General features: G+C 39.5%; 1 protein-coding gene across 1 annotated transcript; it reads right to left on the bottom strand.

Annotated features, from left to right (window-relative positions):
• Nucleotides 1-19,939: 19,939 nt before the first annotated feature.
• On the bottom strand, nucleotides 19,940-21,381 carry LOC116411471 (protein kinase C delta type-like). The gene is made up of 3 exons (XM_031903538.1): nucleotides 21,299-21,381; nucleotides 20,475-20,537; nucleotides 19,940-20,338 (listed from the first exon to the last, which is right to left on the bottom strand). The coding sequence occupies exons 1-3, from the start codon at nucleotides 21,370-21,372 to the stop codon at nucleotides 20,176-20,178; spliced, it is 300 nt and encodes a 99-aa protein (XP_031759398.1). The 5' UTR covers nucleotides 21,373-21,381; the 3' UTR covers nucleotides 19,940-20,175.
• Between the last annotated feature and the right edge of the window lie 1,843 nt (nucleotides 21,382-23,224).

Genomic DNA, 23,224 nt, shown 5'->3' with positions numbered 1-23,224 from the left:
AAGGGTTACATTTTGGAGGCACTGCTGAGATTCTATTGGGAAGCTGGGAATGTTGGATGAAAGCATGGCTGCACATGACACCCCACAAACTGTTCGCCAGTGGTGCAATGCTTTGGGAATTAACCCCCGGAAGGTTGCTGTTGTGGGGCCCATGATGCCAAGAGTGAAAGAAGATTTTATTTATGAAATCCTTGATGGGGAGCCAATATTTTTCCGCCCAAGAGTGGCTGCGTCACAGCGAGATTCTGCCGGGGTTCTGCTGAATGTCCTTATAGAGAGCCCCAGAGAGCTAGACCGTGAGAGGGTTCCCCCTGATATTGATGCGGGAGATGAAGGGCCATGGAGGGTTGTTCTGCCAGATCTGTCTGATGACGCAGATGATTTAACTACTCATGTTGACACCCTTATTTCCCAGTTTGCAGTTACAGCACCGGGAGGTGTGCTGCCCAGTAAGAGACTGTTTGATTTGCCAGCTGAACAGAGTCAAGTAAAGCAAGGTCCATCCAGTGAGAGTGTGGTCTCCAAGGGGAGTCGGCCTAGCTCGGGAGGCCAGCTGGATACCCCTGATATTGTGAGGGCGCTGGGACTACTGACTGACCAACTGACTCAGCTGGCCTGGAATGGTAATTTTAAAAGACTTAAAGTGTTTTCAGGTGCAGATCCGGTACCCTCGGGTGAGGAGTCCTTTGAGAGTTGGAGAGACTTCACTGTGGTGTCCGTGAGAGATTGGACCGGCCCTGAGGCAACCATGAGGAGGAAGATTCTTGAGAGCCTTCGCTGCCCTGCTGTGGATGTGGTAAAATCCTACCTAGTTAGTCACCCTGATGCTACTTCAGGCGACCTGATTGAAGTCCTGGAGGTGACGTTTGGCCCTGTAGCAAGTACTACAGAGATGCTCCACAACTTCCACTCTACCTTCCAGAAGGAGAAGGAAGCCCTGTCTGCCTATCTGGTGCGGGTGGAGCAAGGCCTGAGACTGCTGGTGAGCCGTGGGGTAATCCAAAGCTCTGAAATGGATTCCCTGAGGATTCGCCAAATGAGGAGAGGGACTTTAAATAGTGACCCTGTTGCCATGACGATTAGAGCTTACTACCAGGATACACTAACCCCTGGCTATATGGCTCTGATGGAAAAAGTTCGGCGGGAGGAGGCTGATGCCTATGTGAGGGTGAGGAGGAGTTCCACCCAAGGGCATGCAGAGAAGTCCCCTGCTGATGCAAAGCTGCTGGAGGAAAATAAGAGACTTCGCAAAGAGTTGGAAGAGTTTAAAGCTCAACTGTCTGAGAGAGCCAAAATCCCAACTGAGACGAGGAAACCTCCAACGTGCTACCGGTGTGGCAGGATAGGCCACATACAGCCAAACTGCCCTGTTCCTGATGAGGTTCAGGTCCAGTCTGCACTGTGTAAAGTATGCCGGCAGCGTAAGAGACTTCCAGGAAAATGTTACAAGTGCCATGTGATGGGTCATCAGGCCCGGAACTGTAAGACTTACAAAGGCCCAACAGTACAGAAGTCCTACTATGAGCTTTCCATATCTGAAAGTGACTCCCCTGAAGGAGATGAGGGGTTGAGTCAAAGGGAGACTGCTGTGGAGAACCCTGTGGAGTGTTGTACTGTTTCTGAGTGTAAGGAGGTACGGCAAGCGAGGCCGTTGCCGGTTTTTCCAAGGGGAGAATGTAGGGGATCAGAGAACCCTGTCCCCTGTTTCTCAGTCTGTGATCTCATCCAGCCTAGCTACAGCCTGGGGAGGGATCCGGTTGGCTGGCTGCCCCAGTGCACGTCTGGGAGAGGTGTGCCTAAGCTTTGGAGCCAAAAATCTAGGGGCGGGCCCAGCAGCTTATAAAGGGAGCCCCTGCTGTTGTTTGCCAGTTCAGAGTTAGAGACAGAGTGAGCAGTTAGCACAAACAGTGTGTGTTCAGACTGGAAAGGATAAAAGTCTGCTGGGCTGCCTGGGAATATAAAATCCTCTGTGGAACTCTGTGTGTGTGTGTCCCCTGGAGGAACAGGTATTGCAATTGCCTGCTACGTGGGAGCAGCCACCCTTTTCAACAGGGAAGGTACTCTGGGGCAGGTAGCGCTACCTCGGGGTACTAAAGAGCTCTTGGGGAAGGGACTGAATTGATTTAAGGGTTGGGGGTCTATCCGGATCTAAAGTGGGCTGGGCAAGTACAGAGACTGTGCCAGTGTGGATAGCCCTCCCAAGTTTCCTCAGGAAAGGATTATCAGTCACCCAAAAGCTGTTCTACTGTTTATGTCCAAAAGTTATATAAAGTTTAATATTGCTGCAAACCATGTGTGATTATTCCTAGTGGAAATCCCCTAGAGGTGTGTTCCTCAGTGTCCACTAGGTGGAGGCACTGCGCTGTTCCCAGTTCCCAGTATCAATATTCTTTGAAAACACACATCTCCTGTGAAAATACAGCCCATATTAAGTGAATGTGCCAAGAAAGGGTTACAATTGCATAAATCATACAAACAGAAAAGCAAGGCTTTTCATTGGCTGCTCTGCATCGCTGAGGATGCTTGGGCTCCCACTTGACCCACACATAATGACTGTCATGGTGTTACGTGTATGCTCTGAGCCAAGGTGCCAGGGATGGGGCAGAGATGAAGGTGATGATGTGTGTCATGTTATAGGAATAGCTACTAACACATAAAGTATTTAGGGTAGATATTGGAGATTTTGTGGTAGGCTCTTTTGGCTTTTTTACTCTTCTTTATTGTTTAAGCATTATGACTGAAATTACGCTGGCTCTATATAAAATAAACAATAATAACTAAATATAATGGTGCCTGTCAGTAAAATATAGCTTGTCGGGTATGTAGTCATGATCTAACCAAATTCCCAAGGATTTAAACTGGTCAGTGCCGGGACACAAACAGCAGACAAGGTTATCATTGTGTTCCAGGCATTACCTAGTTAAAGTCAAAAAGGTTTTTTAAAACTAGATTTTTACTGTAATTCAGCCCAATGAATAAACCAGACACTAAGGTTTCTTCATACCAGCATTTCCAAGCAAAACATAATGGAATGTGAGCAAAGCTGTTTTTAGGGGAATAGACTGTTGGATAAAAGGGAAGGAAATTAGTTATCCAGATTGATCCAGGATAAATATGCATGCTAGAAATCAATATCCTACTGGGTTTTGGAAAAAAATCATCAGATTATGTGTATGTGTATCTGATCTATTTATGCCACCAAACCTGATATAAAACTATTCTGTAACTTGAAACAAGGCAAAGATGTATTTATTGTACCATATCATTATACTTAGATCATGGAACTGTAATGGAATATACAGAAATGCGCTTATATATTTAATTATGCAGAGGATTTTCATGCACTGTAGAAAGTAGTATCTCTGATATACAGTCAGGTCTAGACCGAAATTCAAAATAGGCCTGGATACTTAAGGTCACAGAGGCCCAAACAGCCCCCAACAGGCCCAATAAATAGTGACTGTCTGTGGCATCTTACAGCAGCCCCTCTGGCATTTGTCAGAATCTACAAATTGTGTATACAGAACATAGATGAACCACGTGACAAGTGTGTTTTCTTCCGTTAATCTTTAGTACGATGTAGACAGTAATATTATGAGACAATTTGCTTAATAATGCTTAAATAATAAAGAAGTAAAAAAGCAAAGAGAGCCCACACAGGGACTGCATTTTTTATTATTTGTAGTTTTTTAGTTATTACACTTTTTGTTCAGCAGCTCTCTAGTTTTGAGTAAAAGCAGTGATCTGGTTGCTAGGGTCCAAATTACTTTAGCAAACAGGGAGTAGTTTGAATGATAGACTGGTATACGAATAGGAAAGGGCCTGAATAGAAAGATAAATATTAAAATGTAACAACAACAATAAGACTGTAACCTCAAAGAGCAATAGTTTTTTTTGGCTGCTGGGGTCAGTGACCCCCATTTAAAAGCTGCAAAGAGTAATAAAAAGAAACCAAATAATTCAAAAACTCTACAAAATAAATAAGACCAATTGAAAAGTTGCTTAAAGCTGAACTACCCATTTAAAGGCTAAGCCATATCATAAGTTACCAGTAATTCTATGAAAAAATTATTGATCTTGAAGCTGCGGTGATCCATTCAAATGAATGGGCACACAAGCATTTGTCTGAATTTGTTAAACACCACCTATGGAAGAACTCTTAAGATGAGAAAACTGAGAATTCTTCAGTTCATTTACCATTAAAGTCTATGGGAACCTTAAGCAATGTAAAAACATTTTCCTTCCTTTTCTTTCCACACTCAAGAAAATGAAAACAACAAATGATAAATACCCAAGAAGAGAATATGGGAAATGTTCTGTAACATTCCATAATGGAAGTTCAGCATTGCAACTTACAGTGCAATTGCAGTATACTTAGGCGGCACACAAAATGCTACAGTACTGTTGGGGTCATTCTCCCACTTTCTACCCTTGAGTTTATGGAACCCAAGTGTTGGCCATTGCTTTAAAAGAGACTGGCAAGAAGGTTATTCAAGTTAAGCGCTGCGTGCTGGGTTTATCTTTGATTAAGTATTATAGGAGATGCTTATCTCTTATTTCTCAAAGTGTTGCATTAGTGACCCTGATGTGTTTTCTTTCCATCCTAAATAACTGCAGCTGAGTAATTGTACACGAGGAGAAAAGGTACACCTGATATGCATAACCAGTGCAAACATTAACATCAAAACTCTATGGATTCTGACATGTGACAGCAGTTAAACAATACGCCCTGGGAAAATACATTAAAATATATATATAACAAATGAGGTCATGTGAGCGCTGAACCCGTTTGCATTAGTCTGTATTAACGATAATGCAAAGGAACAGAGGGGATTACTCATTTGCCCTGCAGCATATTCTACTTTAAGAACTTTCATACTGATTACTTTACTCCACACCCTGCAGCTTTTAATAATTAGAACGCAAGTCTCAGGAATTCATGTATCCAATAATATATACAAATGAGCATATTTATCAAAGAGGGAAAATAGAGTTCACCACAGGTCATTAAAGGGAAATTCCCATCCGAGACAAGATTTTAGGGACATATTTATTTATGTGTAAAAATAAAGTTTGCTCTGTTTTTAACCTTTATATAATATGCCCCTAGAAATCCCATACAGTACATATGAATAGAGACCTATGAAAAGAATTTGCGAAATTCCCCTCTGATCAACTATGGAGTCTAACAAGCAGGTGCATAACCTCCAAGGGTGAGGGGGGCGGGGTGACTGCACCCAGGCCCACACCCCCTCTGGGCCCACCAGAGAAGAAGTGCTGGCTGGAGAAGAAGAAACGCATACCAATGGTAAAAAAATCTAACTCAAGGGTGATGTTGCCAATAGCAACCAACCAGATATTTACTTTTGTTTTCTAACTTGTAGGTGACCGTTCAATTCTGTTCAATTCTAATTGCTGATTGGTTGTTATGGTCAACATCACTGGTGATGTTGCCTTACACACTATAATAAATATGCCACTTGTGTGCTTAGTCACCATCCATATTTACTTCAGTTTCACTGTATGTATAATGCAGTCCCAGCTCAAGCGCAAGGTTAGTGAGGAAGTCGCTTTAGCCCCCAGGCTTCAGAGGGCCTCACACATACATAAAGTGAACCTGGTAAGCTTTATTTGCTCTTTGCTTTTCCTTTCTGTAGCTTTCCATTGCCCCTGTCCTTCTACTCATCATGATTACATCCAGGCTAAAGAAGGCAGTCCCAGAAGAGAAAGGCAAGGCAGAAAGATACAAAACATCAGGGGTGTAATTAGAGGAAGCAGACCCTACAGCTGCACAGGGGCCTAAAAGTGTAGAAGACCCATAAGGCCTTTATTACTGGGCAATTTCAATATATTTTTGTGAAATTGGTCATCTTACCAATGTGTTGGGGCTCTAAATTAAATCGGCTGTGGGGCCCAGTAACGTCTAATGATTCCACTGCAACACATGAAGGAGATCACCGCCCTGACTGCTCATGTCCTGACTTGGTAATGATGTTCCACATGGTCATGCTCTGGGTCTATGGGTCTTCTATGTGTCTGCTGGCTGCATTCCATCCATTATACCTGCCACTGTTGCCTTCTCCTCTTCTGGAGCAAATGGTGAAAAGTGCATTTACAAAAGCTAAAGGTTAGGGTACTCATAATTACTGTAACTATTTTCTGCAATGATGCTGATTATCCAATTTCTTAAGTGATAACTGGCATGTATGGGATTAACACTGATTCCCCGTACAGTGCCTCTCATAATGCACTTTGTACATACTATAGTAATCAAAACACATTAGTTATATAAATATTATGCTGTTTATTTACTCCATATTATTTCATAATATGAACAACTTTTAATCAGTGCATAAACCATATACAATTCATTAGATGTGAGAACCCCAGATTTATTGATATAACTAATAAAGACCAATAAAGAAAACATAAAGACAAGTCATTGGATTATTATACCATGGAGTCGCTCCATCTCTGGGTAGAATTTAAGTGGATCTATCCACTCATATTCTAACATTCCAAACTGCTGAATAAAAAGATAAATGACTAAAAAACAAAGTAATATAAATGAAGACCAACTGCTAATTGTCTCAGATTATTATTCTGCGCATTATACAAAAAGTTAATTTCAAGGTGAACAACCCCTTTAAACTATATTGCAAGGTGAAGGTCAACAGAAATGTGTGCAATAGATGTGGAAGCTCAAATGCTCTATAGCAGTGCTGTCCAACTTCTGTTGTACCGAGGGCCGGAATTTTTCCAACCTACGTGGTGGAGGGCCGATAATGGAAGCCAGTTTTGACCACTCCCCTTTTTAAAACCGCACCCACTTGAAACCACACCCATGTTATCACATGACCATACCCATATTAACGGTTGTAGTACAGCAAAAACCTGCCACACTCTGCCTTCCCTACCATGCCTGTGTGCCATACTCTGCCTTCCCTACCCTGCCTTTGTGTGTGCCATACTCTGCCTTCCCTACCCTGCCTGTGTGCCATACTCTGCCTGCCCTACCCTGCCTTTGTGTGTGCCATACTCTGCCTTCCCTACCCTGCCTGTGTGTGCCATACTCTGCCTGCCCTACCCTGCCTGCGTGCCATACTTTCACTGTGTGTGCCATTCTTGGCTGGTTTGTGCCATACTTGGCCTGTGTGTGCCATACTCTGCCTGCCCTACCCTGCCTGTGTGCCATACTCTGCCTTCCCTACCCTGCCTGCGTGTGCCATACTTTCACTGTGTGTGCCATTCTTGGCTGGTTTGTGCCAAACTTGGCGCCTGTGTGTGCCATACTCTGCCTGCCCTACTCTGCCTGTGTGTGCCATACTCTGCCTTCCCTACCCTGCCTGTGTGTGCCATACTCTGCTTGCCCTATGCTGCCTGTGTATATGGCACACACAGGCAGCCTACAGTGACACAATGCTGGCACTGCTCCTACAGTCTGCACAATAACTATATATTAAAAAACGTTTTAATTGCAGTACCACCTCAGTATATGTTCTTTTTGTAGTGTGCAGGGTTTATTTGTGGGTTTCTACTGCTCCTGAGGTGTGAACAGGGGAACAATGGGGGTGATTACAGCCTGAGACTGAGGTGTGAACACTGCAGGGGGTGAACAATGCAGGTATTAAAAGGTGTGAAAAACACAGGGGATTACATATTTAAACAATACAGCCTGATTACAGCCTGAATCTGAGGTGAGAACCATGCAGGGGCCAGTTAATCTCAGTACTGATACCATTTAAAGCTTACACAGGAGTAAGCCATCAAAGCAGCCAGACAGGTGGGGGGCCACACAGAGTTGGACAGCACTGCTCTATAGGTATCTGAAAGTGACATAAATACTGTAAGTCCAATCCTAGGACTTAAATAGAAAGGGTAACTCTGTGGTGTTCCTGTACAAGGATCAAATTGCAGAGTGTAGTTATGAACACTGGGATAGGGCAGTAACTTATAGCAACTGATAATTAGATTTCTTTTTATGCAGCTGCAGGTAAAACAAATAACTTTGGATTTGCTGCATAGGCTACTGCCCAGGTGTTTTCATAAACAATGTTGTGATAAACATTTCATGTCTCTTAATGGGTACTGTATAATTATAGTAATACATTTGGGTTCTCATATGTAATCAGTCTGTTTGTGATCTTAGTAGCATGTCTGAGGTTAATGCAATGGTTTGATCTTAAGTGATCTTACTGGCATGTATGGGGTTAATGCATGACTGGGAATCCATTTTATGCAATGTCCATGTTCTGCAGTGACTTTACCAGCATGCCAAAGGATTAAAGCAAAGCTGTTTCTTTAAATATAGCAACTATTTGCTTGTTAATTTATGTCAACACATATCATATATGTTACATATATACTTGTATATATACATATATATATAGCTACTTGATAAAGAGGCGGGAGCCTCGAAACGTTGTAAGTAGTGCAATTGTTCTGCATAATGCAGTAAAGACTCCCAAGTTTAAAATGCTTCCGGCAAAAAAGGAATCAGTGGAAGCTGCAGTTTCTGCCTGAAAGGCATTAGAAACAACCTACTTAGCACTAGGGGCCTATTTTTTACAGGTGAAGATTAAAAAATTTATTTTTTTCTCTAGAAAAATCCACTCCTCTCCCACAGATTGAATTTTCTTTTTGGTCAATTTTTTCTTGAATCTTCTTGCCTATGTTTTTTCAACTGAAAACTTTAGAAGCTCAAATCTGCCAAGATCTGTTCAAACCAATGGGCATATAATAAAAAAACAGGACACACACATTTCTCATGTGCAAAATTCTATAAAAACATTATAAATATTTTGATAAATTTGCCCCTAAATGTTTTCTCAACCTTAAAAATATTAGGACAATACCTATAAGAAAATTAATAAGAGACTATAAGACAACTACAGGACAGGGTCTGAGTTGCCCACCAGTAGGCCCATGTGTTACATGTGCCTGCACCCAAATGGATTCCATTCATTCGGGTGCAGGCACAGGTAGGGGCATTTTTGAGCGTACGCTACGTGTGGCATTAGGATTAGCAAGGTAGACATTAAAACAATATATTTTGTAGTAAGAGTATTCATTAAATGATCAATTGTACTTACTATGTGTATTTTATATAACCATATACTGTAGCAATAACAGCTGATTACACAACCAGGGAGCCATAAATATGCAATTTGCCTTGCTGTACCAGAATTATTCTAGATAGAAGGCTTGAATAGTTATCAATAAATCAATAAATACACAGTTGCATTACATATCAGCATATACTGCATGTGCAGTGCTGAGCCCTATGGTACAGAAGACACATATATTGAGGATTAGTATGATTGTATGCTCTTTCTCTTACTGGTTTCTCTTACTGTTCCTCTCTCTTTTTTTTTGTACCAGCCATACAAAGAATAGCTTCACATGTTTTTTTTATTGCAGTACCCTCCATGTTTTAAATAGGAAGTTACATTTAACATGTTTGAATTCTTTATTTTGTTTTGAACTTGGTCAGACCAGTTTGTTTTACTCAAGGCAGCACTTAATGGAAGCGCTGGAGAAATGCCAAAATAATGAGCAGTTATATATACACTAAAAAGTAAAAAAAAAAAAGAAATCTCTATGCTGCCATGATACAAAACTAGCCACTGCCAAGCCATGGCCAGACCACCCAATTATTATTCTGAGATATGATTGGCTAAAGGACATGCCTGAAACAGTCTTTTCTCTTTTTAGTCCCTTTAAGCAGGATATTCTGAGAAAAGATAGTCTCTTCTGCTTAAAACAGGCATATAAACTTTACTGCACCTCAAAATGGTTACTCAATCTACATTTAATCCGGTGTTCCAATCAATTTCATTGTATCCTGTCAGACTACCTGCTTTTTTCCTCCTGCTATTCCACTGACACGTCCTGTCCTTTGCCTGCCCTTACCATTGAAACTCATTCTGTTTCCAAGAAGAACATGTGACATGGTTATAGAAATAAACTGTAAAAAGAGCCAATGTTGCTTCTTTGGAAAGAACACAAAAAGTAAAATGTGACATAACCTGTTCTGTGCTAAATTTAACCTAATAATGTCAAAAAAACACAAGCCAGTGCACCATATATATTTGCTCCTAGTAGCTTCCACCCTGGGTTTTTTTCTGCTTGCCAGCACTGCATATTAGACACATGATTGAGACATGAGTGCAATTTTAACCCCCCTTCTCATCCAGCCTGAACCTAATGCTCGAGATCTTGTCTCAAATTGGACATCATGTCTAAAAAATTACAGTAAAGTGATTTTTATTAAAACTAATTGGAGGAGCTACAAGCAAGGAAAAAATTATTTGCTCGAATTTGCTCAGCCTGTGGTCCTCAAGCTGTTGATCAACTACTATCTGTGGGATGCTGGGAGTTGTACAGAATCAGCTGCGCACCCCTTTCCTTACACTTCTTACACCGCTGCCTTGCCGGGAAGTCCGACCCTGGAGTTGTTGAACACCAGCACTAGGGCAGCATTCTGAATGCCCCTAATGTATGTCTTTCCTTCCGGTAACATTTTGGAATTTCCATAATTGCCCTTTTCTGTCTGTACATAATTGGATTGAAATTACTGTTTATGAACCTTCTTGAAAACACATTTTTAGACACAACAGGCTATATGATGAATTGCACGTAGTGTGCCTATTGATGTTTGGGAACCCTGGTGCTAACACCAACTTTAGAGCAGTTCCCCTGACATACTGCTTACTTTTTGCACAGATCTGACAAAAAAAAAGTTCCAGAAAAGTATTTTTGCCTTGCCTATACATGTAAATAGTCTGCTGTATATTGCAGAAAACCAAAAGTTCCAGCCATATCTACAAAAAAAAAAAAAGAGTAAAAAAAACAGAGAAAAGCATGCAGGGCAAACAATGAATTATAAGGGCTATTTATAACCCCAAGTGGCAGTACCTCCAGGTTCTCACAGCAGCCTGCTTTAATTGATTCAGCAAACTTGCTCCTAAAGAATTGGGTGCAGTTTTTTGGGCAAAATATTTAGGGCAATTGCTCCATGCATATAATCACATGGTAAGAAATGCTGCATTGTGGGTAACACGGCTGAAATTGCACCTTGCCCTTGTCCTTGTAAATGAGGCCTTTTATTTTAAGCATTGCAATATTCTTAGATATAAGGCGTATTAGACCCAACTTACTGATTTCCAGTTGTATATATCAGTCAACTCAATGTAGTAGGCCTGCTAATGGAAGCACTATGGTGTCACTCACATTTCACCCTTAGCAGTGATATATATATAAAAAGTATCCAGTAAAGAACAGGGGTTTACCGAGCATTTAATTTAGGGCCTTTTTTATTTTACCACCAAACAGAAACAGTACAGGTATGTCACTCTGAGGATGCAAAAGAAGTAGATATAGGTTCTTCCATGACAGCTCTGTTTATTTACATTGTTTATTGGTATATAAGTTTTGGTGCTTCCATAGGTACAACACTAAAAGGATAATACAAGTCTGAAATTCTCTGTGTGTTTACCACTATTACTACACCAATATGAATATCATTGTAATGAAAAACACTAGAAATACATGAATATTGAAGAGATAGGGGATAATAAGTGCCCCTCTGAAAATGCCAGTGGACATAGCTGACAGATTAAAAGAACATTAATGTCAAGACCCCAAGCAAGCACGTACAGTATAATAGCTTGAGCAACAGCCACTGCATATATGTGTTTAATGGGTTAAATAAGAAATAACATTTGGCACTGTGAGTGTTAGAAAGTAAGGGGTTAATACATCATGGTGAGAAGTTCAATGATGAAAAATCCTATTCCTTATGATCTCTTTCTTGGCAGGGTTATGCTGTGTGTAAGCATCCTGTTCTTTCAACAATGTTTCACACCTTCTATTAACTTATGTTTCTGTTTCCTTCTAAACATTTTCATCACCTCTGAAGGATCATAGTTGCCTTGGATTAAATGTTAATTTAGGCATCCATTGCATATGCTTACTGCTGTTTTCTGGCTCTGGGGATTTATATCCAGTTTATATTGAAGCCAACAGTGCAGCTTCCATCACTGCGTTACTTTTTAGAGCAAAAATGATTTTGTTTCTTGGAATGAGAAGACTTACCAAAGCTCAAGTAAAGTGGAAAAATACACTCAAGTTGCACTGCTTCATGCCCCACCAGAGTTTGCAAAACACTGAGTACTCATACTCACAAGCATTCCTCTTGTACTCCCCTGCGGGGAAATGCAGGAGGATGCACTGCAGGAAGGAAGCCCTAACACTGGATGTCAGGTAATCTGACAGTTCCAGTCTGAAACCAGGGTTTTAACTACAGAAAAAGCAGACCCTGCAGTTGCAGAAGGGCCCCAGTAAGGCTCTAATAAATGAGCAATTCTGATACATCTTGGTAGAATTGGTCAATTAAGCAATGTTTTGGGGCTAACTTGAATTTGCCCAGTAACATATATTTAAGCTACTGTCTAAAACTGAAGTCACTGAAAGGGTACAGGGAACCTGCCACTTTGCCTTTGACTTATATATGTTGTACATGGTACTACTGATATAATCAGATTCGTAAATAGCAGCCAGCTATGTGAGTCAAGCAGTTACCTATCATTTACTAGTCACCTTTCATTAACTAGCAGTCATTATCATTAATGCTTATATCAACTTTCTAGAGTCTAACAAACTGCCTGCCTCTTTACTCTCTGAAGGTCTGGAGTCTTCTTAAAGATGCAATTTGATCTGATAGCTATTCCAGGAGCATGTTTAAAGTCAGGAAATCCTCTTGGGATGAAGATTTGATAAGCCTATTTTAAGATTTCTCTGTAATCTGTTAGGATACAGTACCTGCCTCCTGACATGCTTTACTGGTGCTTTTTGCTAGAGTTGGAGGCTAAGCAAAGTGTAGGTCATTGCCTAACTGCTAGGTGAAAAATAGCATGGTGAAGTATGTGTTACTGCAGGCAGACTCTCTGAAGTGGGTCGGAGTGCGGTTGAAGAATATTTATCATGCTGAACTATGTATATGCTAACGCTGTGCATTGCAGTAAATAAATCTGATGATCTCTGATCTGAGTACTGTAATGGTGTTTTTTTGTAATTGTGAGCACTGACATAAATGTAAGTGTGTGTTAGCAGATTTAAGGCAAGTTTATATTTATTAAGTTTCATAAACCACAATATCAATATGTAGGCAAAAGTTACACTCTATAAGGAAGACAATCAACCCAGTAAAAATAATAATATGTAATAAATGCTTGGTTTCCTGTTATCAGTTGGCTCTACAATATAATTGCTTGTGTTTGCAAATGCTCTAAAAGATATCTGCATAGGTGGAAACTGATAACTAAGCATGTGTTTAACTGATAAGCTTTCAACGACAAAGGGTGTTAAAATTCATTGCTTATGGTTAGCATGAACACCCCAATCCTTTACTTTTGCTTGGGAACAATGCTCTTTATATCCTTTATACTCCTCTTCTTCTAACCCTTACCAAGGGATCCTAGCACTGTCCTCAATGTTGCCACTTTACCTGGGCTTTAGACTAACCCATGAACAGGCTTAATATGAAGCAGCAATATCATGAAATGTACATTTAAGAATTAAATACCTTTAATTGACAACTTGTGAGTAGCCCTGAGGCTATAGATAAAGCTCTGCATCTCCAATGACGAATGACTAAAAATGTAAATATTCACTGGTTCTTAATCTACAATAATCATCATCTAAACCTTTAAAGTATCCATTCTTCATACTGGTTCTATGCTGTAAAACTAATGAGATTACATGCTGGTCCCATCTGCATTCAGATATTCCCTTACAACGCTACGGTAATCTGTGCTGTGGGTCAACTCTTTTAGCATCCATGTAACCTTAATTTTCCATGTCTCTTAGTCATTCTTTCCAGCTAACATTGGCCTTGCGCCTAAAAATGCTCTCAGCATTGGGTGCAGCCAGTTACAAGGGCTCACATGTAATCTTCACCTTGTTACTGGTAACATATTCTGAATCCACCCACTGCTTTGTGTTTGTCTTTTGTACAGTGCACTCTAAAGGCCCCCATACATGGGCCAATAGAAGCTGCCGATATCGGTCCCTTGGACCGGCTCGGCAGCTTATCGGACCGTGTAGGGGCAGAAACAAGGGGCCTGGCCGACCAATATCTGGCCTGAAATTGACAAGATAACGATCGGCCAGGTTGGAAAATCCAGTTGGATCGGGGACGATGCAGTCCCTGAACTGACTGCCCCATGGCCGCAAATGTAATCCGATTGTTTTTTTAAGCTACTTGCTACCCGATATCGCCCACCCGTAGGTGGGGATATCGGGTGAAGATCAGCTCGCTTGGAGACATCGCCAAGCGAGCGGATCTTATAGTGTATGGGCACCTTAAGGCACACTGCTGCTGTCAATGGTTGATGCCAGTGGCAAGGTATTATTTACCCCTGCTTTTTATAAATGTATCTACAGTCACTTCAATAAATTTGCTTGTTTAATAGTTTACATTTTGTTTTTATTCATAGTTGCCTTTAAGACAAGGAAGGCCTTTAATGTTATAATTTTTTTCAGGAAGCTCCTAGTATAACAAAATTCTAAATGGCATAAAGTAAGATAAACATAAATAAAAACCACTTAGTTCATACAGTTACATGAAATATCATGGCATTTGGGACAAAATTGCTGTGCATCTAATTCCTGATCTGTTTTAATAAATATATTAATAGATGTACTGGTATATTTAAGCACCTACAAGTTTGGGTATTTGGCTGGAGCAGCTACCGGAAATAAAGGGCTTCATCCATTGTTGTAAAACAGCTGCTCTGCAGTTAATTCAATCACTTTAATAAGTAAATAAAGCTTATAGCAAGCTTTGATATTTGAAAAGTTTTGATGTTTTGGAGCTTACTAGGGCACCAGTATATTTTCCTGTGTATCTGGGTGATGTTATGCTTAACAGCTATCCCACAGCTATCCCACGCACCAGCTACATGTGTAAGCACTTACTGTATCAAGCACATAATTGGCAGTCTCCTTGCTATGGAAGTGAATGCATCTGAGAGTAATAGCATGAGCAGTAGCAAGAGGAATGGCTGTTATTACAGCCAACTTCAAAGCTTATAGTTTCTTTTTTAATTTTTTGTTTTTCACTACACATGTATTTGGACACCTTGTAGATCATCCCAGGTCCTGTTTATAAGCTAATGATCAAGATAATAATCATGTTAGTAAGCTGTTTTAATTTTGATATAAATTGGGCTGATTTGTTTACATAGTTACATAGGGTTGAAAGGGTGGCCTCTGGTGCGCTAATCGTTTTTATGGGAATATATAGATATATTTAAAAAATATTATTACACAAATTAGTCTATGAAACCCTAACTTGGCTGGAGGGACCATAAAACTCCCCATGTAGGGGAGTCATCTGACCCTGGCCTAGGTGATATGTTATGTACTAATGCAGATTTCTCTTTTTTACTGTACATAACTTATTATATGTTACAGGTTAAGGTTAATGACACATAGGGTGTGTTGTCTCCCAAGTGTTTAGGAGGGCAACAAAATTCCTAAGGTATAACTCAGTGGAGTCCAATAAATGGTATGACACAAAGAAAATACTATGACAATAGGATTACTGCTCAACAGAAAGAGGTACAGGTATCGGACCCCTTATCCGGAAACCCATTATCCAAAAAGTTCCGAATTACGGAAAGGCCATCTCCCATAGACTCCATTTTAATCAAATAATTCACATTTTATAAAAATGATTTCCTTTTTCTCTATAATAATAAAACCGTGTCTTGTAATAAGATATACCTGTAAGTAATCCTTATTGGAGCCAAAACCACCCTATTGGGTTTATTTAATGTTTAAATAATTTTAATAGCACACTTAAGGTAGAAGATCCGAATTATGGAAAGACCACTTATCCAGAAAACCCCAGCTCCAGAGCATTCTGGATAATGGTTCCCATACCTGTATATCAAACTGAAGAAAATAAATATTTGCTAAATGTTTTAACTTCAATGGTCTTTCTTGGTTTCTTCTGTGGTCTAGACCCCATCAGAAATATTGTCTCTCTGTACAACCTGAATGGTATTCCATAATCATTCTGGTACTTTAAGAAAAAAAATTACATTTTAGCCAAAGATATCAAGCCTGCCACCATGTCCAGGTACACCCTCTGGATACCATAGCCTATCTTAACCATTGAATCAGAAAATCAAAAGGAGTGTACTTTGGGAATATACCTTTTTTATTTGGACTAAGATTTTTTATAACTAGCTTTTGAGAGAGACATTTCTTCTTCCTCAGGTTTAAGATGCACAAAACAATTGCTTGGAACTGAGGGAGAGAAAGTGATTTTCATTCCACAGCGATCACCAAAAAGTTACTGTTAATTCAAATAAAGAAGTAACCACATATTCTATATGGTACTCACAATACATTTCTTAAGATTTAGGAACCCTGGGCCCTTGGGATCTGAATTGTCCCTCATTTACTCATAATGGCGTAAGATAATATATACAATATAATAACAATATAATAAACGAGTCAGACACCAAGTTATAAATTAAATTCTCTATTTGTCTTTATTTATCTCTTTAAAAGAATAACATAATTACCATTATGTTTATTTGGTGGTTTAGATTTTGTCTACAATGCAATTTGTTTTAGATATACATTCTTTCTATTAAACATGTACTGTCTGTACTTCTTGTTTTAAAAATGTAATAAAAAACATATATTTAAAAAAACAAGTATCCACAAACACTAACCTTTCACCTGTACACTAATATGGCTGTTGATTTTCAATTTAAATCAGTTTAGTTTAGTTATTTCTGCCCACTTCTTTATTTCCTAAGTATTTTGCACACTTCTCCTGCCTCATCCTGAGAGTGTCAGTGAACACACACAATGTGTGAAAAAGCCTTAGAATGTAGGTGACTTCTAACAGCCACCATTCCTTTTATCAGTTTTCCTTACAGTATTCTTCTAGTTAGGGTTTTTAGTTAACACTAAGCTACTGTATATAACATTATTCTTTACTGTCATATGTTATCATTTTAATCTAATTTTGACATCTGTCATATCATTAGCTTCTTTAATTTTATTTAATCTACATTGTGCTCCCTTAGTATGCCTATGCCAAAAAAAAGCTGACATTACACACAGGTTTAATTTAAGGCTCATTTGTCCAAATAATTAAATTGACAATAAATGAGGGTGGTGCCATAATAGGGAAGTTCTAAGGAGGGAATTTTAAAATTAATATCCTTATTTTCTACCATATTAACTGCTGGCATCTTATTTTAGCTATTAATTATATGGGGTTGGTTCCTGAATTCTGTCATACTTATTTTTAACACTTTATCCTGCCCTATCCTGCTACATTTTCTATTTAGTATGGTAGTGCATAAGGCTGAAGAAAGACTTATGGCCATGCAGTTCAACATTTTATTCATTAAATTCCTATTTATTTATCTTATTTATTTTGATCCAGAAGAAGGCAAAAAAACCCAATCTAAAGCGGTGTCAAATTTGCTTCAGAGAGGGAAAAAAATTCCTTCCTGACTCCAATATGGCAGTCGGATAAGTCCCTGGATCAGTGATGTATTATGTGTAGTAGTGTTGGTAGCTTATATTCTAGTGTCCTAATGTTTTCTATATATTTCTATATACTAACCTATACTGTATTGTGCAAACAGGAGCATTATGTAGGCTGCCACATGGTAGTAGTGAGGGCAGAATCGCCCCTGGATGCAGAAAGGAAGGGCTTCCTGGCAGTTCATATGCATATTCATTCAGGGCCAAAGGTAGTGCTAGATGGAGGGTGGTGCAGAGCACAACAGTAAGAGCTGATGATGGTAACACTAGCCTAGATAGAGGCAGGGATGATGATAGGACAAGAGGGATTGGGTTGGTTATAAAGGCAAGAGGCAGTGACTGATAGAAAGAGTAAGACAGAAGCAAATGGAAATGCCTCTAAATAGGTGCTGATGTTTAAGTAAGGGACCAATTGAAAGGGTCAGTGCTGTGGAACAAAGGCTGATGGCGATGCCTAGTGGTTAGCAGAGGCAGAATGTGGTAACAAAAAGGCCAAAGGTAGAAGCAGATATTAAGGGCCAGAAACTAGGATGATGGCAACCGCTGGTACCGCCGGTAGGCCAGTATAATGATGACAATTGTGATGACAAGACACCAGAAGTTAAGACTTCTTGGAGAGGGCAGCAGAACCAAACGCGGCTGATTATGGGGCCTGCTGGTTATGGTGGTATTGGGCGGATGGTGGGGCCTAAGAATGCCATCAGTGTCTGAAGGTCCAGAAACAGCTTGGCACTGTGAAATGGACTCCACACATGACAAATCTTGCAGGGATACATCACCTGAAGTGATATTGTGTTTCAGGGACTCCAAGAATGATGGTTGCTCCTCATATGTCTTACCAAAATCCACAGATGACAGCTGCAATAAAACAAAATATGAATTAGTGCTTTACAGTATATGACATTTTTTTCAGTATAGAAAATACAATAAACAACATACTCTTCGGTATTTAAGAGTATTAATAGCTTTCCCCAGAGGGTTGGTACAAGCTGGGCACCTGAATCTCATGTCTACTTCAGTAAGCATAGATGTTTTTTTCTGTGTTTACTGCCTTACTGTGCTCAAGTGCCCCTATTTGAGGATAGTCCTATAATAAATTTATTGGAGCAGTTGTGGGGGGCCACCAATGAAATCTTTGCTGCAGTCATGTACTTACTGCTACTGGCTGAGAAGGGGGTGGTACAGTTTGGCTTTCTAGTTGCACCCAATCAATGGTGTTGAAAAATGGGTGCTCCCGAATGTTTCCATTCAAGCCTAGCCGTTCCTTTGGATTCTTCTTCAGGAGCTAAAGGAAAAAAGACATTATCAGATATTTATATATTGCCAAAGTGAAGCTACACACCTGCCAGTAATACCCTCATGGCACAGGGATCCAGTCCAATTGCCTATACACTAACAAGAACAAGCCCAGTTAGTGCTGCTGCTAGATCTCTAGGAACAGTTTTGCACCTCTGTTAATTATAGCAGGGCTAGTGGTATCTTCTCTATAAATTCCTATACTCACCCTTTGCAGCAGATCTTGCAATTCAGCGCTGAACCATTCTGGAATGCAAGGCTCTGCATGCAAAATAGAGGAATGGCATTCTGACTTGTCCTCCTTGAATGGTAAGGTCCCGCAGGCCATTTTACATATGGTGATCCCTAATGACCACCAGTCTATTCCTGTATTATATTTCTTCTTTTTTAGCACCTAGAATTGAAAGAACAGATCTGTATTAAAATCGTCTTATGCATAAACTGCATGTGTTAAACTAAACCTATGGTGGTTCTGTGACTCTTCTCTTGGGCAAACTAAGGACAAGCCGCAAACGTTATGCCCTAATAGCAGGAATAGTAAAAAATGTCAAATAGCAAATAGGAAGTAGAAAAACAAAGCTACAGTTCTTGATATAATTATCCAGTAGAGCTAAAAAACAGATGTATATCATCAGTGTACCTGCCCTTCTACACCTCATAGTATTTATGTTATGCTAAAAGATGAATGAAAGGTAAAATCATAGGGGAGGTGCTAATTTGTTAGGCACCCCCAGGTATCAAATCTCTTGCCTTCAATTTAAAAGCACCTCTCCTTTAAAAAGGCATCCCTTTGACTGAAGCTGACTGAAGATGGGAACATGTGTAGTACATTCCTAACAATTACTATACTGCAGATGCTTTCCACCCTGAGTAGAACAAGGATTACTTGGGAACTGTTAAAATGGTCTCTGTAGGAAAGTAACCAGAGAGGAGTGGTGGTCCTGCCATAAGGCAAGGTGAGACCTTTCCTCAGGCGGCAGCACCCCACAAGTTACTGGGAGCGCCTTTTTGCCACTGGTAACTTTAAGAGCTGAAATTTCAGTTATTAGACCAGAAAGTTGGCTCTTTTAGTGCAGAGGGAGTCATTGCACCCTCAGACTCTTAAAAGTACCCTTAGGGTGGCACAATAACAGAATCACCCCTCAAAGAGGTGTTTTTTTTTTTTAAAGAAGAGTTGCGCTAGCCTGGGTTAAAAGGTAAGCAAATGTTATCACTGGGGCATGCCTAAAAAAGTTAATGAAACAGACATACAAACAAAGAAAATACTTACAGAGATTAGAACCTCTGTGTTATATACATTTAAATTACATCACAGTCACATACCTCTGGGGCCATAAAGGCAGGTGTTCCTTTAGTACCTCTGACCTTTTTATTGCCAAAGATTCCCTCAGCTGCCAAGCCAAAATCGGCAATCTTTATATGTCCCTCGTTGGTTACTAGGACATTAGATGGTTTAAGATCCCTGCAAGGTAGAGATTAGGGTTAAGAAAATTCCAGTAGAATTGAGATAGATGACTCAATGCCCCCATCTTAAATTGTACAAATAAAAAGTACAGCACAGAAAGAAAATATATGGGATTTTTACAAATCTTACATACCGATGGATAATCCCATTTGAGTGCAGAAACTGCAGGCCACACACCAGCTCTGCTGCGTAGAATCTTTTAGAAGAAAAATAAACAATTTAACATATCTATAGTGAACAAATATCTTTGCTATGTTAATACTACAATAATATCATAACCCTGTTTACAGTCTAGGCTAGGTACAAGTGTAGGAATGCTAAGGGGCAAATAATAAAAGCTCAGTGCACTTAGGGTTGTGTCTTGTCCTTTAATTTATAAAATTCTGACCGATTTCCAAGTGGTGCCCATGTGCCTCACAGAGCAATAGTTTTTGGCTTTCAGGGACCCCCTATATTAAACCTGGAAAAAGTTAGCAGAGGAACACATATAATTCAAAAACTATTAAAAAAAAAAAACTGAAAAGATGCTAAAAAAAAATGCCCATTCTGTAACATACTAAATGTTAACCTACAAATGGACCACCTCTTTAAAACTGTATGTATGCATAAGACAGCAACATAAGCTTTATGCCCTTTAACACACATTCAATAATTCATTTATGTGAGGCAAAAGGACAGGGGATTTATTGCAATAGAAGGTAGAGCTACAGGACAGCACTTTGTAGAAGAGAAAGTTACTGTATTATTACCTAGTTCATTAGATATACAGTAACATGTAATATTACTTGAGTGACTACATAGACTTCCTAGGAGAATTACTTTACAAACAATAGATGGAAGTCGGTTCGGTTAAAAAAACAGAATGCTGGCCTCTTTATTCTTGCTTTTGCAATAAACTAAAAGCAACTAGGTACTCTAGTCCAGTTCTTGCTCTGTAACATTCCTGCATTCACTTACCTTACTAAGTCCATCTCCAGCCGGACGCTGTTCTTGATGACTCTCCATAGGGTCCCTCCGCTGATGTACTCCATAGCATGCAGAACATGCCCCTGGATAAAGAAACAAAATGGGAAGAATTAAATCATGGGCACAGATGGCAGAAACATGTGATCACAGGTTTTTGAGCAAAAACAATTGTTTTTCATGTTTAAGAAAAAAATGGATGATGAAGATGCCTATCTCTCGAGGTTGTATTTAACATGAGCTGCCATTATTCATTCTGCACTCTGGGCGTCTTTTAACATGAGTCACACTAGGTCCTTACTCATCCTGCACCCAGGGGTGTTTTTAAGCTTGAACCACCATCAGCCCTTATTCATCCTGCTACCAGAGGTGTATCTTAGCTTGTGCAGCCCTAGGCCTTTATAATACACTGCTCTGCAATATATATATATAGTACCAAAAAAAATACACTGGAACAAGGAAAGCACTCATAGGATTTAAAGAATTGTGAACAAAATCTAAATGCAAAAAGAGAAAGGCTTATTACTCAATATTTCAGTCTCACACAGAAACCTTCATTTGTTTTTCACTTCAGATGAAGGTTTTTGTGTGAGACCATATATATATATATATATATATATATATATATATATATATTGATATATTGATATGATGGGATAAACTGATCTTATATGTTTCTCTGGTACAGCAAGGATATTCTTGAATATATACTTGAACTACAGTATGATATCCCAGGTACTCCACTGCAGAATTCTGCACATACAGTTTTCTGCACATACTGCACATACATAAGTCTATTTATTCATAAGGTATGGCAGGGAGAAACTACTGTATAAAGATAGGACATTGTATACCATTCTAAAATGTAATATAGTAATGTAGTTAATATGAACTAGCCCATTAAGTTAGTGACACTTTCTTGTACCTGCGTTTGGAATGATCCATAGGCTCGGCAAAGGTATGGGCATCCAGCTGCTGTCTTCAATACCCGTGCCTCTGTGATGTTGTGTGACAATTTGGTGTTCTCACTCTTCTTAATTACCTTGATGGCCATATGCTGATTTTGTAAAGATACCAACCATACCTAAGACATGGCAGAAAAAGAAATAAAATGTTAAAAAGTCACATCTATGGTTTAGTGCTGGATTTACCTTTAGTGCTGCCCCACAAGCCAGCATAGTGACACACAGCCCCAAATTGTGCTTCATTCTATCTGTGTGTAATAAACATTCATCCCAAGACTTTTAGACATTAGTGATACATTTATAGACACAAGCACAATAATTATCTGTTTCTTATATTTCCTAGTACTAAAAAATAAAACACAAGTATCATTCCCCAGAAGCCCAGCACTTACTCTGCCGTATGTTCCACTCCCAAGCTCAGCATGGATGGTGCAGTTGCTGATTGCTACTGGGAGAGGAAGTTCTTCTTCCACACGGGGTCTCTTCAATTCACTTCCTCCTTCTGAGAGAAAATATATAAACACATTTTAAAAATGATAATAAATGTAGTTAATGAAAAAAACACTTTTCTTTCTGCATGCTACCATTTGTTAATCATGAGACTTATGAATCTGCACAGATATCTGTCATCTGATCTACCAACACAAAACAAATTTTGCATGCATTAGTTTGCACCAAAGCAAGAATAAGCATTATGTTGAATAAAAGAGATCTATGCTCCCCATCCCATGGGTTAGACTTTTAGCACAACTGCAAAGGGTCCCCTGGCCCTTCCCTATCCAAAATGTTTCAGTTGGCATCATACTGAAGCTTATCTGTATTTAGCTTCAAGTATTCATCCTTCTGGTTGCCTACCAGGAAGCCTAAAACCAGTTGTAATGTGACAAATGATAGTGGGATAAATATAAATACAGAGAGATACCAATACAGTTACATTGGTAGATAGATATAGATA

This window comes from Xenopus tropicalis, chromosome 6, assembly GCF_000004195.4.
Source record: "Xenopus tropicalis strain Nigerian chromosome 6, UCB_Xtro_10.0, whole genome shotgun sequence".
Taxonomy (NCBI): Eukaryota; Metazoa; Chordata; class Amphibia; order Anura; family Pipidae; genus Xenopus; species Xenopus tropicalis.
Note: the sequence above shows the minus strand (reverse complement) of the source record. Positions and strands in the feature narration are given on the sequence as shown.